The sequence below is a fragment of the Alexandromys fortis genome, unplaced genomic scaffold, assembly GCF_014885135.2.
Source record: "Alexandromys fortis isolate MF-2015 unplaced genomic scaffold, M_Fortis_MF-2015_v1.1 scaffold_9, whole genome shotgun sequence".
Lineage (NCBI taxonomy): Eukaryota > Metazoa > Chordata > Mammalia > Rodentia > Cricetidae > Alexandromys > Alexandromys fortis.
Window position 1 is genome coordinate 3240964 of NW_026067892.1, and position 24096 is coordinate 3265059.

At 53.0% G+C, this 24096-nt stretch overlaps 1 protein-coding gene across 1 annotated transcript in view; it reads right to left on the minus strand.

Annotated features, from left to right (window-relative positions):
• Mdga1 (MAM domain containing glycosylphosphatidylinositol anchor 1) overlaps nt 1-24096 on the minus strand; it is a 54964-nt gene that overhangs the window by 5448 nt on the left and 25420 nt on the right. The window contains exons 2-14 of the mRNA XM_050138630.1: nt 20807-20946; nt 16142-16316; nt 14876-15072; nt 14036-14168; nt 13579-13848; nt 10920-11249; nt 7307-7603; nt 6627-6911; nt 5042-5193; nt 4049-4226; nt 3780-3803; nt 2676-2828; nt 2203-2337 (exon numbers count right to left, since the gene is read on the minus strand). Coding sequence (XP_049994587.1) covers nt 2203-2337; nt 2676-2828; nt 3780-3803; nt 4049-4226; nt 5042-5193; nt 6627-6911; nt 7307-7603; nt 10920-11249; nt 13579-13848; nt 14036-14168; nt 14876-15072; nt 16142-16316; nt 20807-20946 — 2469 coding nt within the window. The remainder of the gene's footprint in view (nt 1-2202; nt 2338-2675; nt 2829-3779; nt 3804-4048; nt 4227-5041; nt 5194-6626; nt 6912-7306; nt 7604-10919; nt 11250-13578; nt 13849-14035; nt 14169-14875; nt 15073-16141; nt 16317-20806; nt 20947-24096) is intronic.

The following is a 24096-nucleotide window of genomic DNA, read 5'->3' on the forward strand; positions in this document are numbered from 1 at the left end:
GCGATAGACCCTTTCTCAAAAAAATTAAGGTGGGCAGGGTATTCTGGCACACGCCTTTAACCCCAGTAAACAGAAAACAAAGAAAGGTAGATCGCTGTGAGTTTGAGGCCAGCCTGGTCTATACAGTGAGCTCAAGGCCAGCCAGGGCTACATTAAAAGACTCAACCTCAAAACAAAACAAAAAGCAAAATCAGGTGGAACTTGAGAGAGAAGCAATGCCCAAGGTCGATCTCTGACTCCGCACACAGGTGCACACACACGTGCTTGCAAACAAACAGGCAAAACCAAAAGCAATTCAATGAACGGGAAGGGCAGCTGTGTAGGGCAGGGGAGTGAAGGATTGCCCCAGGAGACCTGAGTAAAGGAGGAAATAACATTCCAGGCCAGGGATGGTTCTGAGCAAAGCCCTCAGAGGCAGGAATGTGCCTGGACGATTCAAGCAAGGGATGGGCGCCAGCGTCAGGCGGCAGCAAATAAGGCCAGAGAGGGGTTAGAGCTGTGCCAGGTGACGGGAGACCTGAAGATGGTGACAGGAAGGGTCAGAGGGTCCTGGGCACAGGAGGAACATGATCTGGGATGGAGTCTCTCACAGTTGGATAGTTCTGTCTGTGGGCTGGATGCGTTCAACCTCTCAAATAGCTCACTCCTGACCCACAGGTCTAAAGATGAGAGTCACCCTTAGCTGGCCTCAAAGCTGCCTGGGGTTTGCTCCACTCCTGGGAAGCCCGGAGCAAGGTCTGTGGTCACAGAGCCTGTCCCCTCAGGCTTCCATCTCTCTAATCCGCCAGGCTTATACTCTCTGTGCCCCGCCCCCGGACACCTGGATGCCTTGGACCACTCCACGCTGACAGTGACCCACCATCTGCATCTGCCTGGGACTGAGGTGGCTCACCACTAAGACTAGGGACGCCAGAATGAATTGACTGCTCTGAAGCTAAATGGAACCAAGGGCGAACAGCCAGGGTCAGCCATCTTCCTCACCCCAGAGGAACCTCTCACAGAGTCCAGACCCTGCCACAGTGCTGGTCTAAGGAGATGGGTGGGGGCAGGGTTCCACGAGTGCAGAATCCTCCATCTCACCCCGTCCTGGAGGGTCCATTTGGCATGACCCTCCTCCCGCTGTGTGGAAACTTCTCCAGGGTGAACCTTCAAGCCACCCCTCTGCCATGCAGGGGGGAGGGGGCATGCAAGGGACCGATAAGGAAGGAGTGCCAGGATGATGGATGGCCCAGAGGGAAGCGGTGAGTGTAAAAACAGAGTATAGAACAGTCGGGAGAGAAGCTCCGTGTACTGCCTACTGCCTTCTGTAGTGGCGGCAGGACCAAGAAGAGCAGGAGGTATTTACTGAACCCTTTACAATTGTCAGTCCCTGTAAAATACATTAGCTCTTCCGTAGGTTTAAAAACAAATAAAGACAGGGTCTTACTATGTAGTCCTGGCTGGCTTGGCTTGGCTGGCTCTGTAGGCCAGGCCTCAAACTGACCCTTGCCTCAACCTCGCAGGGCTGGGATCAAGAGCATGCAGGGCCACACCCAGCACAAACAGCTCATTAAACAGCCTTCACGTTCTCGTCAGTCTCCAAGCCCAGCCTCAACACAGACCCTGTTTTCCTCGTCAATTGCTGTCCTTCCACTACCACAGTGGTCACTAACTCCTATCAGATGCCATTAGCAGTCAGATTTGCCTGTCCCCTGGGCTGAGGAGCAGAGACTTGTCCTTCTCCTGCAACAGAGGGACGGATGCTGGTACCCTGCAGAAGCTATGGCAGCAGCAGCCGTGCTGGTGAGCTCAGGACTGAAAAGTGATGCTTCCCCCAGCCCTATCCCCCCATCTGGTGGTCCTTACATCACACTTAGGAAGCAGCACTTCTCCTCAACAGCTCAGGAGGAAACACCTTTCCAATGTTGTGTTTTAAGATTTCAGGGAAATCAGACCCACGTCACTGAGCAATGTGGTCTTGAGGAAACGCTTAACCTCTCTGAATTATATGGATCCCGGTACTTGGCAAGCAGCCGGTGCACAACCAAAACAGCTAACCTGTATTCTCCATCCTCAGCTCCACTTGCCCACAGTCCCCCGACCCAGACTCCCAGGTTAGCCGACTTGAGAAGCTTAGGCCCCCTTGGGAAGTCCCGAGCCTTGTGTGGCTCCCTCATCTTCCCCAGACAGCTCACACAGTGAATATCACGGTCTCCAACTCACCGATGTGTTTCCCGTACATGTGGTAGAAGAAAGAGACGCAGTAGAACTTGGCGCTGGCATTGTACAGGGGACTCACCAACCTTGCACGATCCCCCAGCTCCCGGGGCCTGGATGTCTCGATGAACATGTAATAGCCTGCAGTGGAAGTGGGGGGTGTACTGGCAACCTCTCCCCAGCCACCCCGCCTCTTACAGCTGATTTCCTCCCTGCTTGGTCTTCAGAGCTACTGCAAGTTGCTGAAGTCCATCCCCACCGAGGCTCCTCACCCAACCTTGCAGGACTCTGCTCAGAGCTCAGCAGTGCCAAGCTCTGCGGACAGTTTCTACCTTTCTGACCTTCAACCAGGCCACAGCTCTGTCTCCCTCGGAGGGTCCCCGAGGATTGTATGTGTCTCCTTCCACTCTTGGGGGTCCATAGGCCTCGACTCCCTCCAGAGACCATGCTCTATTCCATACAACAGACCATGTCCTCACCTTCAGGGGTGCCACTGATGTCAGTAGGGGGACCGGTGTTGGGAGAGCGCTTGGGGTTCTGGGTAAGAGCATTCTGCCGCGTCCAGTCAAAGTTGTCTGTCAGGTCCTGAGTGTAACCACAGATCTTCTCATCCTCAAAGTGGCAGGTGTTGTCTGCATAGGGATGGGACAAAGAGACTCAGCCTTAGCCCCTGTCTATACTGCCCTCCCCTTAACATCCCTAAGCCACCTTTAAATAATCTAAGTAATGGGTCCAGGGCTTCAGGGCCAGAGAGATCAGGCAGTAGGGTCCAGGACAAATTTATTCAGGAACAGGACTTCCTGCCACAGTCTTCTGGTTTAAGACTGCCTTCCAGAATAATGATTCTAGACACATACAATAAAATGCACAGGGACTTCAAAGGAAATCAATTATATTGAAACACAGTTGTCAAAATATTCTTGTAATCCGCTATATAATAACAGGTCCTCTTTATTATATAATTAGATCACAAGATCTAGCTAGGTCTAATAACTACCATGGTTCTGTAATACTAATGACTGAAAGTGACATTTACAGATGTCTGCAACAACTGTAAGGCGACGCAGAAACACTGGGTATCTGCGGATGATAAAGTAACAGGTACTGATTATTCTGCAGGGGTTTGTTGTCTACGCTCATCATTAAGGAGCCTGTTAAATTTCTGTCAGAAGCCGGGAAAATAAAGAAATAACGATGCTCTTCTACAGATTCAGACAACCTGTGAGTTCTGCACAGAGGTCCCTCGCAGGAGCCCGGCATCGCAGACTAGCCCCCTGCTCCCTGTCTTCCCCAAGTTGCTTTTTGTTTAGGGGTTTTTATCGCAGGAACAGATGAAATTAGGACAGCCCGACTTTTCCATCCCTTTGGCAGTCAGTGCCCCTCACCAATGTGCAGTCTTTGAGCCCAGAGTAAACTCTGATTGAGAAGCATCTCCAGGCCCATCCTCTGCTGCTGGCTCTTCTCCATGGAAACACTGGAAGCAGCTATTTTTCTCTCTGAGTATCCTCTCCAGGTCCCTATATCCCAACAGGAGAGCCTCTATGTCCCTAACAGGTAGGGGAAGTTAAGGACTGGGGTCTTACCTGATAGGTTGGGCGAGTTGATGGCTGAAAAAGCAAGCAAGGAAACCAAGTCAGAACTGAGGTGCATGGCTGTGCAAAGTGTGCCTAGGCTGGGGGTCAAGGGGAAGGGTCTTCAGAGCCAGGACCGGGGACCAGTAGGCCTGGTCTGTAATGACACAGTTAGCCTGCACAATGGGGTGACCCAAGTTCAAGGGCGATCCAGGAGGGGTATATTTAAAGGGCCCACCCCTCCTGCTACCGCCAGAGCTGCCGCCGCCACCATCACCTACGCTCTGTGTAGTGGATGATTCGGGAAGCCATGTCACCAGCCCCGAAGGTGGTGTAGGGTGTGAGGCGGATCTCATAGCTGTGGGGCACACGAAGGTCAGTCAGGATGTACTCCAGCAGCTGCCCCTTCTCCACGCGCCGCACAGGGATGGCCTTGACCATGGCATTGTGCTGGTTCAACTGTGGATACAGGAGAGTTCCCAGATGCCCAGCAGGCCATAGTCTCCCCTGGAGGGACAACCCAGACCCTGGAATGCTTCAGGGGAGCAGAAAGAGCAAAAGTCTGGGACATCGGCCCTCCGCTTCCCCATCTTTGAGATGGGGCAATTTGCTGTCCCAGGCCCCCTCCCAGGGCTGTCACCATGTTAACAAGGATATATAATGGTTACTATAGCAACAGGTAAGGGACAATTAGTGTGTCCTGGGCACTATAAAGTGCTTAGGCATCATTAGTCATCTAATACTCAAAACAACAATGCTCTGAGATGAAGCAGTCACACTACCCCACTTCACAGATAAGCAAATGAAGGTCAAAAGAGCTGTAATCTTACTAAACTCTTTTCACGCTCTGCTCCTGTCCCCAGGCCCTGTCCCCTGGAGTACACAGTCTTCCCCTCCCACTACTGCCGCCTGGGCAGGGCAGGACCACATAGACTGGACCAGACAGGCGTGAGAGCAGCCAGGCATAAGGGGCGCTGTCCCCGCAGAGCTCCTGCTCTCAGCATCCCAGAGGAGATGCTCACTCTAGGAGCCATAGTGACTTTGTCCTGCACCCAGCCATCTTGTGTGTGGCTCTCAGCTGTGCCCAGGGACAGTACGGAGGACACAGTGTGCTCAGAGGCTCCCGGCTCTGCCTGCTACATCCAGACTCTTCCTCTGCTTCAGAGAAGTTGCCTAGACAGGAGGGCTGTGTCCAGGAACTCCTCCCATCCCTGTTTCCAGGATCCGCCATAATAACCACACCCCACTGGCCATGCCTCACGCCCCTGGCCCACCTGACGGATGCTGAGTCTGTAGTTGAGCACGGGGTCCACAGCGTCTGGCTCCCTCTGTGTCCACTGTAGCACGTAGGAGTAGTTCTTGGACAGCTTGTGGCTGCGGGTGGGGTTGGGGGTGTCGAAGTAAAACTCCGGGCTGTAGGCTTTGGCTGAGAGGGCAGGGAGGGGGCACGGGGCCGTGGAGGGTGGAGGTGGGAGAGAGATGGGAAGAGGAGCCGTGGGAAGGGGGTGGTCAGAGGTGGAGGCGACAAAGAGAAAGGGGTGTCGTGAGGAGAGTTGGCATTGGGAGGAGAGGGGATGGGGAGGATGCAGGTGAGGTGGGAATGGAAGGGTGATTGTAAATTCCAAGAGGGGTTGTTGGTGAGAATAGCGAGGAAGGGCCAAGGAAGAAACAGAAAGATTGGTAAAGACGAGGGTCAGGCATATAGCGAGGGAAGAAAGAAGAAATGGTGGGTGGAGGTCAAAAGGTCGGGAGACAGGGAAAATGGGGGAACAGGGAAAGGGAAGGAGGTGGGAAATGTCACAGGGGCCTCTGGCTGGCAAAGCTGAGTGCATGGGGAGGGGCCTGGGAGGCGGCCAGTGACCTGCATCTCTAGCTCTGCTATGGAGAGGATTAAGTGGTTCAACAATTAAAGGGGCCACCCGGTGCCTTGGAGGGGCTATTGAGAAATCTGGGGGTGCCAACCAATAGGAAAACAGGTCTCCCAGGCTCACTGCCACCAGATCTGGCAGGAAGGTGGCTCTCAAAATGGAGAGGAGAATGAGAGGCCACTGGTCACCCTGGCAGCCTGTCTATTACCCTAGGCTCTCTCAGCAATCCCCACCATGCTGTTCCCCCATCCTGGCCCATCAGCAGCCCTGTGGGCTCATGGGGGAGAGGCCTGATGCAAAGGAGAGACTGAGAAGGATGTCTGAGCACCCAACAGCCTGCATCTCTAGGGTGGCAACTAGGGGGAGCGAGGGGGAGGAGGGCTGGGGAGGATTGTGTTGGGCCAGCCAAGCCTCACTCCAACATTCCTCAGATTTTTAGGGGCATCTTCTACCCTTCAAGCTACAAGCGGGATACCCAATTGTTTCCCCATCCGCAGCCTCTGAGGTCAAGCAAGGACCATGGGGCCAAGAACCTTAGAGGAAGCAAGAGCTAGAGGCTGAGATGGGACCGGACCCGAGTCTTGAGCGTGAGCGGGGTCGGAGCGACAGAAGCACTGCGATGGATGAGGCTGAAGGGGTCTAAATCTATCATGGTCGTTTGCAGAGACTGGCTTGAAAGGGACGTGGCTGTAGGAAGCCAAAGAAAGGGACCGAACCCTCACCAGCTGGGAACCTCCGGGAAAAAGCACAGGGATGGAGGGGCGTGATCTTGAGGGGGCGGGCCTTCGAGAAGAGGTCAAGGATTGGATCTGGGCTCCGCGGGGCGGGGTCTACACCTGGTATGGGCAGGTCTTGGAAGAAGAATGCCTAAGACGGCAGAAGCTGGACTGAAAGGGAAGCCCAGCTAGGAGTGGCAGGGCCACAGCGGGTGGAGCCTGGCTCCAGGTGGGCGTGGGCAGGAAGGCGGGGGTGGGGCCAACCGGACGCTCACCGGAGACCTGGAAGAGGCAGGTGGCTGAGCCCACGTCGTTGGAGACGCTGCACTCGTAGCTGCCGCTGCTGTCACGGGTCAGGGCGTCCAGGCGCAGCTCGGCGTGATCGGTGGCCTCGGTGGCGGCGGGGACAACAGGTGGAGGGGGCAGCAGCTGTCCTTTGAAGCGCCACACGGCCGAGGCGATGCGTTGGGGGCTGCCACGCAGGAGCGTGCAGCGCAGGAGCACCGGCCGGCCCAGGGCCTGGCGCACGTCCTGGGAACTGGGCTCCACCTCTGGTGGGACTAGGAACCAGGGCTGCGGTCAGTAGGACCGTGGAGGAGGTGGCTTATTTGTCCCCCAGTCCCGTGACCCTGGCCTAGGAGGATCTCGGGGCCGATACACACTCGTAACTCATTCATACAACAGCCAGGCTCAGACTGCCGGCGGTTCCCTCCACCCATGCTTCCCAGACTGGGCATTTCATGCCCTCGACCAACACGTAACGAAAGACCGCACAGCCACGAAACTTAGAGCACTATCGCTAGACCTAGTGCAAATTCAAGGCTTGCTGTACAAACTGAGGCAAATTATAGCTTTTCTGTGCCTCGGTAGAGGAATCGTCAGAGTTTTCAGGTGTGCAAGCAGTAGGTGGAGGGGTGGCGGTGGCCTAGGCTGAGTGTCTGGGGAGGGGACTCACAGTGCACTGTCAGCTGCACCTGAGCCTCCCGGGATCGTACGTTGAAGCCATTGTAGCGAGCCGTCTGGCAGCGGTAGGTGCCGCTCATGTCACGGCTCACGCGCTCCAGTCGCAGCTTCCCATCCGGAGTCTCTTCCAGGGCCAGCCCTGAGGGCAGCAGGACGACCTCTTTGTCCACGCGAGACCACAGCACTGGCGGCCGGGGCTTGCCCCGCACTTCACACTGGAGCTCGGCAGGAGAGCCCTCGCGCACGGTCACCACTGAGCGGCCCTTGGGCACACTGATAGTGGGCGGCACTGGAGGAGGGTGAGAGGGGTGGACGTAGTTAGGGATCCCTGGTCCCTGATGTGGGGCTCTGCTTCCCCCCCTTATCCAGCCCGTGGGTCCCACGGTCCCTAAGAATGCTCGGATCACAACTCAGTGACTGGCCTTCCCCAATCCTCTCCACCTCAGGCATCTCCACCTCAGGCTCTCCCAGCTCAGAAAGAGCCATGAAGTCAGCCTAACTAAGTCTACTTCCCTAACAGTCACACAGGGGTGTCCTATTTTTCTTTTTCTTCTTGCACGTGTTGGTGGGTGAGAAAGGATCTCCTTTAGTCCACCCAAGCTGGCCTTGAACTTGTTATGTAGCTGAAGTTAGCTTTGAATTCACCCTCCTGCTTCAGACTCTCAAGCACCTTTAGCCTCTCCCTTCCCAGCATTACTTCCGGCCCTTCCGCGTTTCTTAGAGATTTATGTTTGTGTGTATTTATGTGTGTAAGCATGTGTATGCACACATGCACACATTGCCTAGGGAGGCCAGAAGAGGGCACTGGATCCCCAGGAACAGGAGTTACAGAGGGTTGTGAGCTACCCTGAATTTCCAAAGCATGCAGAGGCTGGGAGCCAAATTCTTGTCCTCTGCAAGTGCCCTCAACCACTGAACCATCCCTCCAGCTTTTCTTGCCTACCGTATTAGCACACCATCTTAACTCTACCCTCGACTTCCAACATCCTGTAGCCCTCCTTCCAAAGTAATAAGCACACTTGGTTTCAGAAGGGCGCGCAGGCTGGAGCCTTCTACATGCGAAGCCAGTGGCACCGCAGCTGAGCCACAGCCTAGAGCTGAAATCACTATTAGAGTTCTGTCGTTCACAGTCAAACCCACTCCACCCCAACACACTGCCAAATGGGGGGCTCTGAGAAGACCTCCCTGGGTCTTAACCCACATCAAAAGGTTTATCATTAAATGTCAAGTATTGAACATTAAATATAATTAACTATAAAGCAATTATTTGTAAATGACTATACAAACCAGGCGAAGGGCCAGTTGTCTGGTTTATATAAGTTGTGCCGTGCCAACATCTGTACATCTATTGGCTTCCATTTCACAGCTTTCTCTTGGTATTTTGGAGCCAGTTTGTTCATTTCCCATCCCCCTCTAGGTTTAAATTGTTCCCAGAGGCGATTACAAGGCTTCTGTGCTCCAGGCGCACATTGGACCCATGAGCCCAAAGCAGAACCAGCCCTAGTCTGCTTCCCTAGGTCAGACACTTCCAAGCTCCCCCAGGATAAAGAGTCCCCCCTCTCAGTGGGTGCTAGGGCTAAAGCTCTATACTCAGACGACTCTGGCCTCCCATGACCCCCAGCCTCAGCTCCCATCTGTGCCCCAGTGTCCCAGCTGTGTAACTCACTTTATGAGGAATCTGCTCACCTACCCGAGACACAGATTCTTCTACACTGGGCAGCCCTCTGTTCTTTTTTTTTTTTTTTCTGTACCCCTTCTGGGTTTATGTCTTCACCTAGCAGAGCCCACAGCACCTCCAAGAATCTCATGGAACACACCTCCTGCAGAAAGCCTTCTCTGGCTTCCTAGGCAGCCTGGCCTTCCTTTGCTTGTGTCCCCTTTACAGACTCCTCCTTGGCCTCCTAAGCAAGAGTTCCAGCATTTTCCCTGCCCTCTCCCTCCTCCTAACGGATCTAGCTCCCCTGCCCAGACAGCGAGTTCTGAGGAAGGGTCTGGTGGGTTCTTAGTTTGCCACAGCTTTGCACAAAAGACTCTGCAAAATCAATCTGTGGTCCTTGTAGAGTTCCCATCTACGCTGAGGTCCTGCTCGGGCCCATCTCCTTCTAGAAGCCTCTTCTGCACTCTCCAGTCTCATCGGGTTTCCATGTGTGCAGATGTCAGGGCGAGAGGGTCCACTGAGGGTCTAATTGCCCACCAAGAGAAATTGAGGCCAGAGCTTAAGTGTCAAAGGAAGAAATAAATACTCATAACGATCAGAGTTGGCAGTGTACTGGTTGGTCACGTGACTCACCAGCCACGCTCAGCTGGCTTCTCAGTAGAAGGTCCTAGGGCCCTCTCCCAACGACCACCCTCTGGCCTCATGCCATCTTCCTGCAGTGCCAAGCACAGACTCCAAAGGCCTCTGGCCGGGCTCCCCCGCCCCCGCCCAGCTCCACTGCTTGCTAAGTGTCTCAAACTCAGGTTTCTAAGGCTTGCTTCTTCCTCAGTAAAATGGGAAGATAAATTGCTACCCGTGACCAGCTGGCAAGGTAACTCCATGGTAAAGGCACTTGCTGCCAAACCTGACCACCTGGGTTTGATACCTGGCACCCACACGGTAGAAGGAGAGAACTCAGCTCCAGCAAGTTGTGCTCTGGCCTCCACACGTGCCCCACAGTACGTGTCTACACACGTGCACATCCACACGAATAAAGGAGTAAAACGGTGGGGGGGAGAAACCCTGTCACTATAAAATAAGTCACAGAGGCAAAGGAAGAACTCACAGGCTTATAAGAATCCACTCAATTTCCTATTATCAACTCACCGTATTATAATAATTATTATAAGAATAAAGACCTGACTCTTCACCATGGCCTGTCAAGGATGCATTTTGTCCCCTCAAAATCCATATGTGGTCATCCTAATGCCAGTGTATGAAAAAAAATGTGGCTATATTGTCGGCAGGCCTTTCAAGGCTGAAGCCAATGGGATCCCCCTAGTCCAGTCTAGGATATAGACACGAACAGGGAGAAGATGCCACAAGTCAGCCAGGGAGCCCAACTCTACTGGCACCTTGACCTCAGACCTCCAGTCTCCATGGCTGAGAAGTCTTCAGGGTGGCCTCTCTGAGCTTGTACCATTCCACTCTCCTGGTCACCGTTCCTCTCCCACCCCCAGAGGAATAGTGCACTCTCCCTCCTGGCCACCATCTCTCTCTCCCACCCCCAGAGGACCAGTGCACTCTCCCTCCTCCACAGTGATTCTACATACGCTGATTCTGTGACCTCCCTGGCTCTCTTTTCCTTAGCACAATCTTGTTCCTCCCTCAGATCTCATTCAAATTACAGTTTGCAGTGATACATTTATTCATGAACTGTCTGAAATAGGTTCATCTTCCTACCAAGTTCAAGGAACACAGCATCTCCTCTTCCCATCACTCTACCTCAAGACCAGCCATGGGGCCTGGCTGTCACAGAGCCCCAACATGTGTGTATGGCATGAACAAATGGTATCCTCCTCCTGCTAGACACCCATTTGCAAACTGCTGTGTCCCTCTCACCCCCACTCCCCACCACACACACCACTTTGGGCCTCTAGGGCTCCCCCACAGTTCCCAATGCCCCCACCTGTCTCAGAGGAGATGTTGACCTCAATGCTGAGGTCGGGAACCGGTGATCCCGGGAAGGACGCCATGCACAAGTAAGTGCCGTAGTCACTAAAGTGCAGGTCAATGAGCTCCAGGCTGCTGGTGATGGCTGGCAGCTCAGGGTCATTTCGGGTCACCAGCAGTCGCTTGGACATGCGTGCGGGCTTGCCATTTTTGAACCACTGGTAGGTGACCTTCTCCTGCGGCACCGCATCCACGTGGCAAGATAGCTTCAGGTCCTGGCCGAGCTGAATGTTCTCGCTCTCTTTGATCACATCGGGGGTGATCTGGAAGGTGGCATTCTTCAAGGCTGCAAGGAGATGGGGAGAGAAGGGCTGGGGCTGACCCAAGAACAGGTATCCACGTCCCGCGGCAGCTTCTCCTATCAAGTTGGCTGCACCCTACCCCTGAACGTGCGCACGTGCGCGCGCTTGCGTATCCAACCCCCCCCCCCCCAACCTGGAAATGGTTCCAATGGCTCAGAGGTGTTTTAATAGCTTTAAAAGAGCTCAGTGCAGAAACGTGCGATTGGTGCTGACTGCAGGCAGTATTAATGAGCACACTCCACACATGGATCAGCGCTTACAACCTGTCCCACTGTCTCCAGAGGCAACCGGGGCTCCACCAGTCTAACTTGTGACTCAGTCCCTCAAATCCTTCTTGTCCACACACTGCTTTGTTTTCATTTGTGGTTTTTTTTTTTTTTTTTTTTTTTTTTNGTTTTTTCGAGACAGGGTTTCTCTGTGGCTTTGGAGCCTGTCCTGGCACTAGCTCTGTAGACCAGGCTGGTCTCGAACTCACAGAGATCCGCCTACCTCTGCCTCCCGAGTGCTGGGATTAAAGGCGTGCGCCACCATCGCCCGGCCTCATTTGTGTTTTAAACCTTGTGTATTCAAAGTACCGATACAGAAGGAAACATGGGACTCAACAACTGCTCTATCTAGCATGGACCGGAAGGAAACTGAAGAGCAATTAATTGCACTCCCCCAACCTATTTTGTACGGTCTGATTGTTTTACAACAAGGCTGTGTGATTTTTTTTAATGATATAAAGCCAGTATGATGCTCTTGCATGCGATTGCATGACATCACTTGGTTTAGAAAACTAAGGTCGGGATGCTTTTTAGAATGTGGGTCTTGTTTGAAGTCAGTCAAAGCCCTTCCTAGGCGAGGCGCTAACTTGATAGAACACTGGTTGGCTTGGAGATCAGGGCTTGGAGATCAGGACTGGGCTGGATAACACAGGCTGCAGAGCCACCCTGAGAGGTGACCACAACCGTGGATGTCCAGAAAGATCTCACCACCCCAGGTTTTCAAGGTCAAGTGGGGTCAGGTGGAGACAGCTCATCTTTGATGGGGAAGAGAAAGCTGTGGTCAGAGGGCTCCGATCTTGCTAATTTATTTCTCAATCCAAGTCAAATTGAAGAGAATTGGCTTCTTGCTGGGAGGAGACCAGAAGGAGATGAACGCAGAAGCCAGTCCTGAGGCTCCGTTATGTTTGTTGGCACCTGCACTGGACTTTCAAGCCTAAAGGCCTGGGAACAAGCCTGGCTCTTTTCCCCCACTTGTTTGTTGTTTCAAAAATTATTTTAAGTGTGTGTTAGCGTTTGCCTACACGTATATATGTGCACCATGTATGTGTACAGTGCCCATGGAGGCCAGTAAAGGGTCTTCTCCCTTGAAACTGGAATTACAGGTGGGTGTAAGCCACAGTGTGTGTGCTTGGAACTGAATTTGGGTCCCCTGTAGGAGGAGAAAGTGCTCCATCGTTCCAGTCCATGTTTTTGATTTTTTTTTTTTTTGGTTTTTCGAGACAGGGTTTCTCTGTGGCTTTGGAGCCTGTCCTGGAACTAGCTCTGTAGAGCAGGCATGTTTTTGATTTTTGACACTGGGTCTCAGGCATCCCAGGCTAGCCTTGGACTTCCCATGTAGCCTAGGATGACCTTGACTCCTGGTCTTTCTGGTTCTACCTCTCAAGGGCTGAGACGACGTGCCTGCACCACCATGATCTGAAAGTTTGGGTTTTTTTTTTTTTTTTTTTTTTTTTAAAAGTCACCTAACTGCATAAGTGAAAAAGAAGAGGAAGAGGAAGAAGAAGAGGAGGAGGAAGAGGATTTACACATATACAGAACACCTTTAGACCCAGCACTTGGGAGGCAGAAGCAGATGGATCTCTGATAGTTGGAGGAAAAGTCTATATAGTGAATCTCAGGCCAACCAGAGCTACATAGTGAGACAGTGTCTGAAAAAAAAAATGTATATATGCTCCATAGAACTGTGTGTTATTGTCACTTAAATTTGGCCAATCTGCAGTTAGAAAGAAAGCCAGATTTCTCTTGGAGCGTACAGTATCCACATTTAATTTTTTGCAGCCCCCCATTTACCAGTTTAAAAGAAACGCCATCAGTTACCAGTCCTTGTAAATTACAAATTGCAGTTTTCTGCCCCTGGTGGTAGACTGCTGAATTGCAGGGAAAGCAGACTGCCCAGACTGTGGCATCCTGCCACACCCTGGCACCCGGCCACACCCCATCCTCCATGGCAAACAGATGGCTCCCTCTCCCAGTTCACCTGCAGTCCCTGGAGGACAGAGACCCTGTCCACCGCACAACTTCCCACCAGCCCCTCAAGGTCACGTACATCGCACCAGCAGGTTGACCGTCTTCTTGGCTGGGTTGCCTACATTGTTGGTGGCTGTGCAGTTGTAGTAGCCAGAGTCCCGGGCCTGCACTGAAGGGATGCTGAGGGTGCCACCCTGAGCCAGAGCACCCAGGGGCAGTGGGCCAGGTCCGTGGGACCAGTGCAGCTGGGGGAGGGGGTCGCCGCCTGTCAGTAGACACTGCACTGTCACATTGTCCCCAGGGTTCACCACCAGAGTCTCGTTCACAGACAGCTTCAAGGCTGGCGGTGCTAAGGGGGACAAGGAGGTTGGGTCTCAGGAGACTTCCAGGGCTAAATGAGAGGGAGATGAGGGGATAGAGAACCCTGGGGGGGGGGGTCAGGGACGCTCAACCCAGGAACGGATGCTGGAGAGGAAGTTCTGGGCATTAGGGTGGGGAGTGGGTCTGGGTGGGTGTGAGAGGGGATGCGCCTGTACCTGTGGTGTTGGTGAGCTGGAAGGTGATGGCCTTGTCTGGGATGCCACACACATTGCGCACGGACACCTGGCAGGTGTAGCTGGCATAATCCTGGGGCCGCAGGTTCTTCAGCTTCAAGACCTTTGTCTCCCCCTGGATGGCAGTGGACCGCTGGGGTGAGGACCTGCTTGGGTCTCTTGGGGTCCCCCACATTGATTCATCTACATCCACAACACAGTCAGCAGGCAATTCCTATTCTAGCTCTCCTCTCCTCAAGCCCTAGCCATACCATCTTCCCTGGAAGCCTGCACACCCCTGCCAGTGCTTCCGTGGTTTCTCTGGGGCAGAGGTAGTCCTGGCCACACTGCCCTGGATTAGGCCTCAGTGTCCCTATTCTGGACACAATATGGGACTGGCCTGCAGGCCACACAAGGGGCTGGCAGTCCCTTCTGGAAGCCCTCCCTGGCAGAATGGCTTTGTCCCTGTCTCCTGGAACTGCATGCAGGAAGCATGGACTGAGAGAGAGGCCTTTCTACCCCAACCCCATTTGCATCGCTCATGGGCCCCCATCTCAGCCACCGTAACAGGCACAGATGGTTCACTCGTTCTTTAGATGGTTTTTCCTATCCGGCCATGCTGTTTTTGGGACTCCCCTGTCTGGGGCTCACTCTGACCTCTGACCTCTCAGCTCTCTGACTTTTCACCCAGGCTGTGTGAACGCTAGCCCAGGTGCCTCCCACCAAGGCACTGAATTGTTGAGTTCAGGTCAGTCTCCAGGAGTCCGGGCCACCAGGCTTCAGCCCCTTACAGGGTACCCTTGTGGGGTGCAAGAGTGTGGGGCGCCAGCTGCCCATCCTGACCTGAGTGTAGAGAGGCTCGTAGATGTCAACCCCATTGTCCTGGCTGTGGGACAGGGTGTCGGAGCCCCTCTTCCAGATAAAGCGGGCAGGTGGGTTGGAGCTGACAGTGCAGCGTAGGAACACCGTCTTCTCCTGGTAGAAGTTGCCTCTGACGTCGCTCACTGTCTGGTGCACAGTCAGCACAGGCTCATCCAAGTCTGCAAGGACACCAGCACTATGTCAAGATGAGGTGACCCCAGAGCTGGGAGCTCAGGCTCCTTGAAGCCCTTGGGAAGAGCAGACCCACTCTCAGAAGACACAGGATGTTGATGCCTGCCCTCAGTTCCACAAACTGGACCAATCTGTTAGAGGCGGGGTGGGGCGGGGGCAGGGTGTGTGTGTGTGTGACTGGATCTAGTGGCTTCCAGTCGCTTCCTTTTAGCTGTTCTTCCCCAGGGACCTGTACGGGACCTAGTACTGTACCTTTCATAGGACAGAACAGGCAGCCATTGACTGGAAACAAGCTGAAAGCTGAGTTCAATCCCTCCTTGACTAATTTTATAGTGTGACCTCCCTTAAGCTCCTTTTCTTTCTGGATCTCCGTGTTGTTTTGTTTTTCAAGTCTTGAAACTCACTTTGTAGACCAAGCTGGCCTTGAACTCACAGAAAACCACCTGCCTCTGCCTCTCAAGTGCTGGGATTAAAGGTGTGCGCCACCACCGCCCAGCCACCAGCAGTTTTAAAAAGATTCCAGAGGCTAGGAGAGCTGGCTCCGTGGGTAAAAGTACCTCCCGCAGCCTGATGACGGGAGTTCGATCCCCAGGACCCAGGAGGTAGCAGAGAACAAACGCCTGCAAGCTGTTCTGTGGCCCCGCCCCCACAACACAGATTAGATATAACCTTAAACTTTTATCAGAGAGTCTAGTGCACACAGCCAGCACTGTGACCTGGGCAGGGGTTGGGGAGAGTCCTCAGTTGCACAGGGTGGTGGAGAGGGGAAACGCCAGACCTGCCCTTGTGGCCTCCAATCATCCAGGAGGCTTGCTGGTCCCTCGCCTTTCCCTGTCCACTTGAAAGGATTGCATCAAATCCATGGGAGGGGGGTGACATGGGAATGAGAAAAGGTTTAGGGAGATCAGCTGCCCATTCCCAAAGCGAGGACTCCTGCCTCCTCCACCATGATGTCACTTCTCCATCCCACCCCTTCCCCACCCCTGAGACTTCAGGAGCTGTCCCCTGTAGGGGCACGGACTGTCAGGTCCAGGGTCTCATGGGGTCTTGACTCACACTGCACGTCCACGCGGATGGACTTGATGGCCGGCACGCCCACTCCGTTCTCCGCCTTGCAGTAGTAGCGGCCGCCCTGCGTGCGGGCGATGCGCTCGATCCGCAGCGTCTCGTTGAACACCGACGTCTCCTGGAACTTGTCCGACGCGCTACCAGCAGTCTTGGTCCACCGCACCTGGGCAGGTGGTCACCGCACTGAGGTTAGGGTAGCGGGCTAAGGGCCCCGCACAAGAGTCCCCTGCCTGCCCCATGCTCTCCAGGACGCAGGAGAGGAAGGATGCAGGCCCGACCCAAACAGGTGGCAGGAGGGCAAAGATGACCGACCCCCTTAGGACACCACAGGGAGAAGGGTCACCACAGGGAGAAGGGTCACAGGGCAGAGGTCAAAGTCAGAAGGAGGGAGCTCTAAGTTGGGAGCCTGACCAAGTTACCTAGAGTTAACGGAGGATTGGTTGGGTAAGTATATACTCAGCGCTGGGAAGACTGTTAACCCACCCCTTAGCTTAGTGACCTCATAAGTTACTCAAACCCTTGGTCTCCACTGGAAGCCAGTCTCCAAAGGTGGGCTTCACTCTCTTCTGTATGCCCAGCCCATTGTTCTAGGGAGGGTCTGGTCTGTGTGGCTGACAGACTTCAGCAGGAGAGAGACTAGGATAGCGTGTGAAACTATTCCCACCATGGCCGTCATCTGTTGTTCCTCTGCCAGCTCCTCTGCCCTAAGTAGCCGGATGGAGAGGAGCCTAGGAGGAGCCATGAGCTACCCTCTTCCCTCTGCGGAGAGTTCTCCAGCCTTAGTCACGCTCAGATGACTAACACCCATCCGCCGCCCTGAGAGAGACCCTGCGTCAGAATCAACCGCTGCTGGATTCCTGCCACTGGCGCTGGGAGCCAGGAAGCGTTCCAGGACCCAAGTCCCTGCATTTTGAAGTATTTGCCAGTCAACAATAACTAATATAGCATAATGCCTACTTTGCAAGTTATGAGGCTTAGGAAGTGAAGCACTTAGATGTGGTGCCGCGAATACATTAGTCACTCGCGGGTTTCTGTTATTAGCAGTGCTCTCTGTTAATTCCTGATGCTTTACCTTCATTGTCTATGTGGATTTTAACTCAAAACTCAGATTTTGGTTTGGGTAGGTTTTTGTCTTGTTTATTTCTGTGTACAATGTTCATGCCTCCTTTGGGGGCCAGAAGAGGGTGTTGGGCCCACTGGAACTGGAATTATAAATGGTTCTTCTTTTTGTCTTATCTCAGGTTAGGTTCAAATGCTATGTAACCGAAAGATAACTCTGAACGCCTGATTCCTCTGCCTCCACATCCACAGTGGCTGGTGGCTGGTATTACATGAACGTAGCGCCATGTCTGCTAATGCAGTGCTGGGGTCAGGCCCAGGGCTTCACATGTGCTGGGCACGCTATTAATTGAGCTACATCCTCAAACCTCCCTTTCATAATTTTTTTCTTTCATAATTTCTAATGCTTTTCCGGACTTGTGATTAACATCCTCAGATCTAGCACCCAATTTACTAAAGTTCTCTTTGGCTATCTCTGAGGTATTAAGGCCTTTTTTAAAAAAGACTACTTTTATTTCTATGGTTTCCATTTGCCTTTTCCCATATCAAAGCACAGAGGAGTGTGGGAACAGGGACGTGGGAACTAGTTTGAAGGAGTTTGTCACTGCAGGGGCATGCTTGGGAGACTTTGAAACCCTGAGATACAAGTTCACTTTCTCGGGCGTTTTGTCACAGCAACGGGAACACTGCCGTCTGTGTATGTAAACTGTAATACTCGCCCTGTGTGTGTAAACACAGCTCCTCCTGAGGTGTGTGCAGCCCCAGGCTTCTCAGCTTCTGCTCACTGCCTGGGGGAGGGTCCCCTCTCTCCATTCATTTTTTCTTAGCTGACTTAAAATCCACTAATTTGGGAGGTCACACGCTGGGCTATATACAGTGTCTCCCCCTATAGTCGACACCGATCAGCTCTAAAACTGCCCCCTCCCCCAGCAAATGTTCTTCAGCTGCTTTCCTCTGGTTCTCCCATACTCTGGGACAGTGGCTTTTCACTCTCTCCTTGTTCCCAGAGGAGACTTTGCCTCCTAGTAATTAGCCTTCGGGTTCATTATTCCTTGGAAAGCAAGCCAAAAGCCCAAAGAACAGGAGTCTCTGTCAGCCATAACATCTCCTTAGACTTAAAGAACCCAGACTATTCCAGGGGCCCACAGAGAAGAGCACCTGGGCATCGGAAAGGCAAAGCACCCAAAGTCTGTGCCCACCCTGAGGACCCCATCTGCCTGTCCCGTACCTCCCCACAGCTCCCTACCTTAAACCAGGCACCCACCACCTGGAGAAAGCCTCTTTTTTATTTTTGAAGCAAGGTCTCAAGGAGAGCCCAGGGTGGCCTTGAATTCGATATATACCTGACGATGACTGTGAACTCAGATTTTTCAGACTCTATCTCCAGAGTTCTGGGATTAGACATGTGCACCACCACACCTTATTTTATAGTGCTGGAGATGGAACCCAGAGCCCATGCTAGGCGAGCGACCCTACTGCTGAGATACATCCCGAGGCCTCCATCTTTTGCAGCTTGCTAGCTCTCTAAATCACTCCCTTTCCCTGTCCAACAACTTGTCCTTAAGTCACTAGTTGCTTGAGCAGCAACAAAATCTTGTGATTTGCAGCTTCTCCTTTTGTGTAGATTCCCTCTAGGTTGCAGACCCTAGCATGCCCATGCTCTTTCTTCTTTGAACTGATGGTGTGTATCTACTCACGCTTCTTCCCTGACCTTGGTTGGCAAGGACCTTGAGGCTCACTCCTTGCCAGCCTGATGAATAGGTGCCCTGGCTGCTGTTTGGAACAGATGCTCAGTGTCACTGTAAGGAAGCAAGCAGGAGAGGACACCACAGTGGCAGAAGCAGGATAAATAGGGCACACCTGGAGAATGATTGGCAGCCCATGTGGCTGGGACACAGCTGTGTAGGGGCAAGCGGGGTCAGGATACAAAAAGTCTCCAGTTGTACCCCGGAGGCTTGAGCAAGATGGCAAACAGTGGGGGAAAGAAGTAATGGAGCAGATTTTGGGGTGTTCATTCTAATGGAGTGAAGGTAGGGGACAAGCAAAGAGCCTGGAGGATCAATTTCGATCTACTATCGTGGTCCAGGGTCGGGACTGAAGAGCTGAGCTAGAAGGCAGTAAAGAAGAGACTGTGTAAGACACAAAAAGCCAGAGCTGGCCAACCGTTGGGGAAATAGTGCAAAGTCAAATAAGTGAGCTTGCCAGACAGGACAAGCAATGAAGCCATTAATGAAAACAGGAAGACAGAGGGTGCTTGGCTAGCAGGCTCAGCTTACACCCAAAGCCTGGGTTCGACCCCCCAGCATGGCACAAGCTGGGTGTGGTTACTCACATCTCTGATGCCAGCACAACGTAAGTACAAGTGGGAAGGTCAGACGTTCAGTTATCCTTGTCATTGTGGCAAACTGGGCACCTGTCTCGGTCACATGAGCCCCTGTCACCCAGCCATGCCCACCAGTGGTCACATGTGGGACACAGGCAGAGATGGTCAGTGTAGCCTGGCAGTTTCCCCACTGGCCTCACCAGCCACAGCCCCGCTGTAGTCACCACACGTGACACAAAGATCCCCAGAAATGCAGCTGCACGGGTCGTCAATGCCAAGCAAACCTTTGAGTGGGAGCGAGCTGCGACGGTGGCTTTAGACGGAGGAAGTCTTTAGGGGATTCTTGCATATCTGCCTATCTCCACAGCAGCGCTATGAAAGCTGTCTCCGTTCCCCCAAATTATCAGGGAGAAAAAAAAGGGGGGAGTCTGTATTCCAGCGTCCTTCCCAGAATCCAATTGCCACCTTTGTTGCTGCTATTCAAGTATTAAAGGTCACAGCAGCTCGCCAGGCAGCCAGCTCCTCCAGCCCTCCTCCCCACCCGCCTCCTCCATCAGCCTTCCGCAATAGCAGGCTCCCACCTCCTGCCTGAACCTGAGCACTTGATCTATGGCAAAACGCACCTGGCATTTCCAGACACTTGTCTTACGTCCCCTTCTAATTGCTTTGTGTCTTTGAACCTCCAGAGCTTGCTCTGGCCTGCCAAAAGCCTGAAGTGTTGCCCGTATCATCTGTGCAGCTCCTAACCCAAAAGAGGAGGGCAGCGTGCCAAGCCACAGAGGGTACGGCTTCTAGACTCAAATTCTGCTTCTGTTTTCAGAGGTGCTGTGGGACCTTGGGAGTTTGCCCAGCCTCCCGGGGCCTAGCTTTCTCTTAGCTGTAAAATGGGGCCTTTGGAGGAGTCAGAGAGAGAGAGAGAAAAAAACACTGGGCAAGGGGCCTTCTTGGCATATGGTCTGCCCACCAGTATTTCTTGAGGGTGTGTGTAAGGATGTGTCTGCTCCACAGAGGGATGGAGTGGAATGGAGCAACTGGCTTCCATTTTTCCTCTCCGTTGTCAGTGTTTTCCGGTGACAGCGCCCGCGGCACCCAGCACCTCCCTGAAGAGTTCATCTCCAGGCTAGTCATCTGGCCCAGTCTTTCTAGCCTGCCATGTTGCTTGCCCTCTGGAGTGTATGCAGTTTCTCGCCTCTGGCTTCCTCTCCAACTCTGATCCCAGGCAAGAGAGTGTGGGCAGGATAGGCACCCGGCAAGGCCGAGGCCCAGCTTACCTGGGGCCGAGGGTGCCCAGTGACCAGGCATTGCAGGACCAGGGTGTCGCTCTCCCGGATGGTGTAGACTCGCTCGCTGATATTATCCTCCTTCACCACACAGGCCTGCCCTGCGTGCACGATCTGGGCCTGGGCTGGAGCTGTGGAGAGAGGACAGAAAAAGGGGTAGGGGAGACTCACAGAGCTCAGGGCCTAGGGCTGCCTCTTTGTGTCTGGAGAAGAGTCCAGACTTCACCCCCAGTAGGCCAGGATCGATTCTGGGCCTAGGGCAGAATCAGGAGACCTTGGGATTTGGGAAAGAGGTGGTGGGCGCCATGCGTGCTTTTCAGTGAGGAAAAAGTGTAGTGGGGTGGAGATGGGCGGTGTTCTGCACACCAAGCATGGCAGAAGTGAGGAAATTCTAAAGAGACACTGTTTCTTAATCCATCCTTTCAGACTACTGAAACAAAGGACCCCGAAGAATGGGAAATTCCCCAGAGATACTATGGGAGAAGGAAAAGGACCACACAGAAGAAGAACTTGTTTCTGGCAAGAGATTTCACACAGTTGCAACAATGTATCAGATTACCTCATAGGAAGAGACCCAAGCCCAGAGGATGATGGGTCAATGGTAGGCCTGGACACATCTTCACAGGCTGCTTAGATGTGCATGCCATTGACCTCATTCCAGGACCCCAAAAGGTGGACTCTGGGGGTTCACTGGATCTCTGTCCCTCTTCTCAACGTGGCCATGTTGAGTAAGCCCTTTTCTGCATCCTACTATTAATTTGTCTCTTTTAACTGGATTATCAAGGGCAGTGGCCAGACATGACTTGGGTTACAGGTTGTGACCCCCAAGTTCAATAATATGGCAGGCGGGGTAGCCAGTTGCTCTGTTAGCTTGGTTTCACTGTCTTGGCGGATCCCAGACTTGGGTGCTCTTGGTGCTACACCCAGCTTTATAATACGACAGGTGTGCCTATCTCCCTCTGCTAATGATGTTCACAGCTCTCAGGTGACCCATGCAGGCACACCACACACACACACACACACACACACACACACACCACACTCAGAGGGAGGGATGACTGTGGTTTCTCAGACTCTCGGGGGCTCTCCCTAGGCTGAAATGGGGATACAGCCAACTCCTAGAACTTACACGGAAGGGGCATGAGGAATGAAAAATAGAATTGCCAGGCGATCCAAAGCAGTGTCCACCATCAACACGAATGGGACAAACAAGACATAACCAGACCACTGTCCCAAAAAGCAACCAGCCAGCAGCTCAAGAAACTGTTTGAAACAGGCTCACCAAGCCCAGGCTGGCTCCCAGCACCCTCTGTAGCAGGGATGAACTTGAACTCCTGATCCTCCTGCCTCCTGCTAAGTGCTGGGATGACAGGCACATGCCACCAACCCCAGATTGGCTGAAAAAATTGTGGTACAGCCACTCGGCCTGACACTAGCCCTGCCTAACACAGCAAACTTCTACGCTGTCCAGGTGGCCATCCTGACTGCGTGTCTGCCACAGAGGAAGGAGCCTGGGCTGAGCTGTTAAAAGATAAGCTGTGTGTCCTCACACAATGTGAGCCACCACTCTGAGCCTGTTTCCCCATCTGTAGGAGGGAAGTGGACTGATGATCTCCGAGGTCTTTTCAACTTGCTATTGATTTTGTAATCAGCACACAGCGTCTGTATAAAATGCACACCACACTCCAGGGACTGGGCTTGTCACTGTCACCATGCCATAAAAATGCACGAACGTCACCATACGCAGAAGAGATAGGCATCTTTGGCCCAGGTCCCTGGGAAACCTCAACCAAGCAACAAGCTACCAAGAGACGTCATGCATGTTGGTTGCTGATAAGACCAGAAGGCTGTGTGGATGTCTGCAGGAAGCCCGGGGTGCCTCTTGACAAGGAAGACATCGGTTGAACAGGCTTCAATGGAAGATAAGCTATAATCTTGGACGCTGTGGCTTGCCCACAGCAAGGCAGTGTTGTAATGACAGAAGCTTTGGTGACAGATAAGGAATGATGGGAAAGCGCTACAAAGCCTCACACGCTCAGGGCACAGCAAGCCTGGATGGGGGCGGTGAGGGGGGAATGGCAAGCAGACACAGGCAGGGCCTGTAGCTTGCTCAATGGAGGTGGGCAGGGGGCGGCCATCACAGGTGACATCATTAAGATTGCACACCTCTCTCTGCCAATACTAGCTATTAAGACGATCCTACTCTAAGGTAGTAGAGTACACTGGAATAGATCTGAGTCATATCTATGACTCTAAACATGCATGTGCCCCATGGTACCATAGTTCCTCTCTTGGGGACAGATACAACAGAAATGAGCACTTATGACAATCACACAACAGGTCCAAGAATCCTCCAAGGGGGCTAGAGAGATGGCTCAGTGGTTAAGAGCATGGACTTCTCTTGCAGAGGACCTGAGTCCAGTTCCCCGCACCACGTGCATATACCTGCCCCCGTACACACATACACATAATCACAAATAAACCTTTTAAAGAGAGAGAGAGAGAGAGAGAGAATCTTCTGAGTGGTTTTTCTTCTAATAACGAAAACTCCGAAGCAACCCATGTGCCTGTCAGGAGTGGTGAAAGTGAGCCCAGTGTGCTGACACACGCTCACATACGGTGATGGAGAAGCAGAGATGGGCAGAGCCTTGTGAGTTCAAAGCCAGCCTGGTCTACACAGCAAGTCCTATGATGCCAGGGCTACACAAGGAGACTCTGTCTCACGACAAAATGAAAAACAAAACCCAAACGGCAGGATTGCTCGGCTACATGTTATAGGCCATGGAATGGAGCTTCTGGTGGCTCTCCTGTCCCTACTTCCCATCTCTCAGGAAGGGTGTATCGCGATTACAGCTGCTTCCATTACTGTGCCCAAATTCTCCATGGACTCTAAGGATCTAACTGAAGTCGTTGGGCTTTCGCGGCACGTGCTCTAACCCACTGAGCCATCTCCCCAGCCCCCGCTGGTGTCTTTACACAGTGCGATATCAACCTAAGTGAAGGAAATGAAACATAGCCACGCCAACGCTGCCGAACCTCCTAGGCACGATTTGACAGGACCTAGGCTCGCAAGTGTCTATAATGCATGATTTCATATGTTCAAAATTCAGAACTGCAAAAGCTAAGCTTGTAGTGACAGAGGCTTGTCAGTGACTGCCTTGGGTAGACAGGGTATTAATAGCTGGGAAGGGACTGCCAGGATAATGGGAGATGTACTTCGGCATACGTGCTGCTTTTATTGGTTGGTGAATAAAGCTGTTTCGGCCAATGCCTTAGCAGAG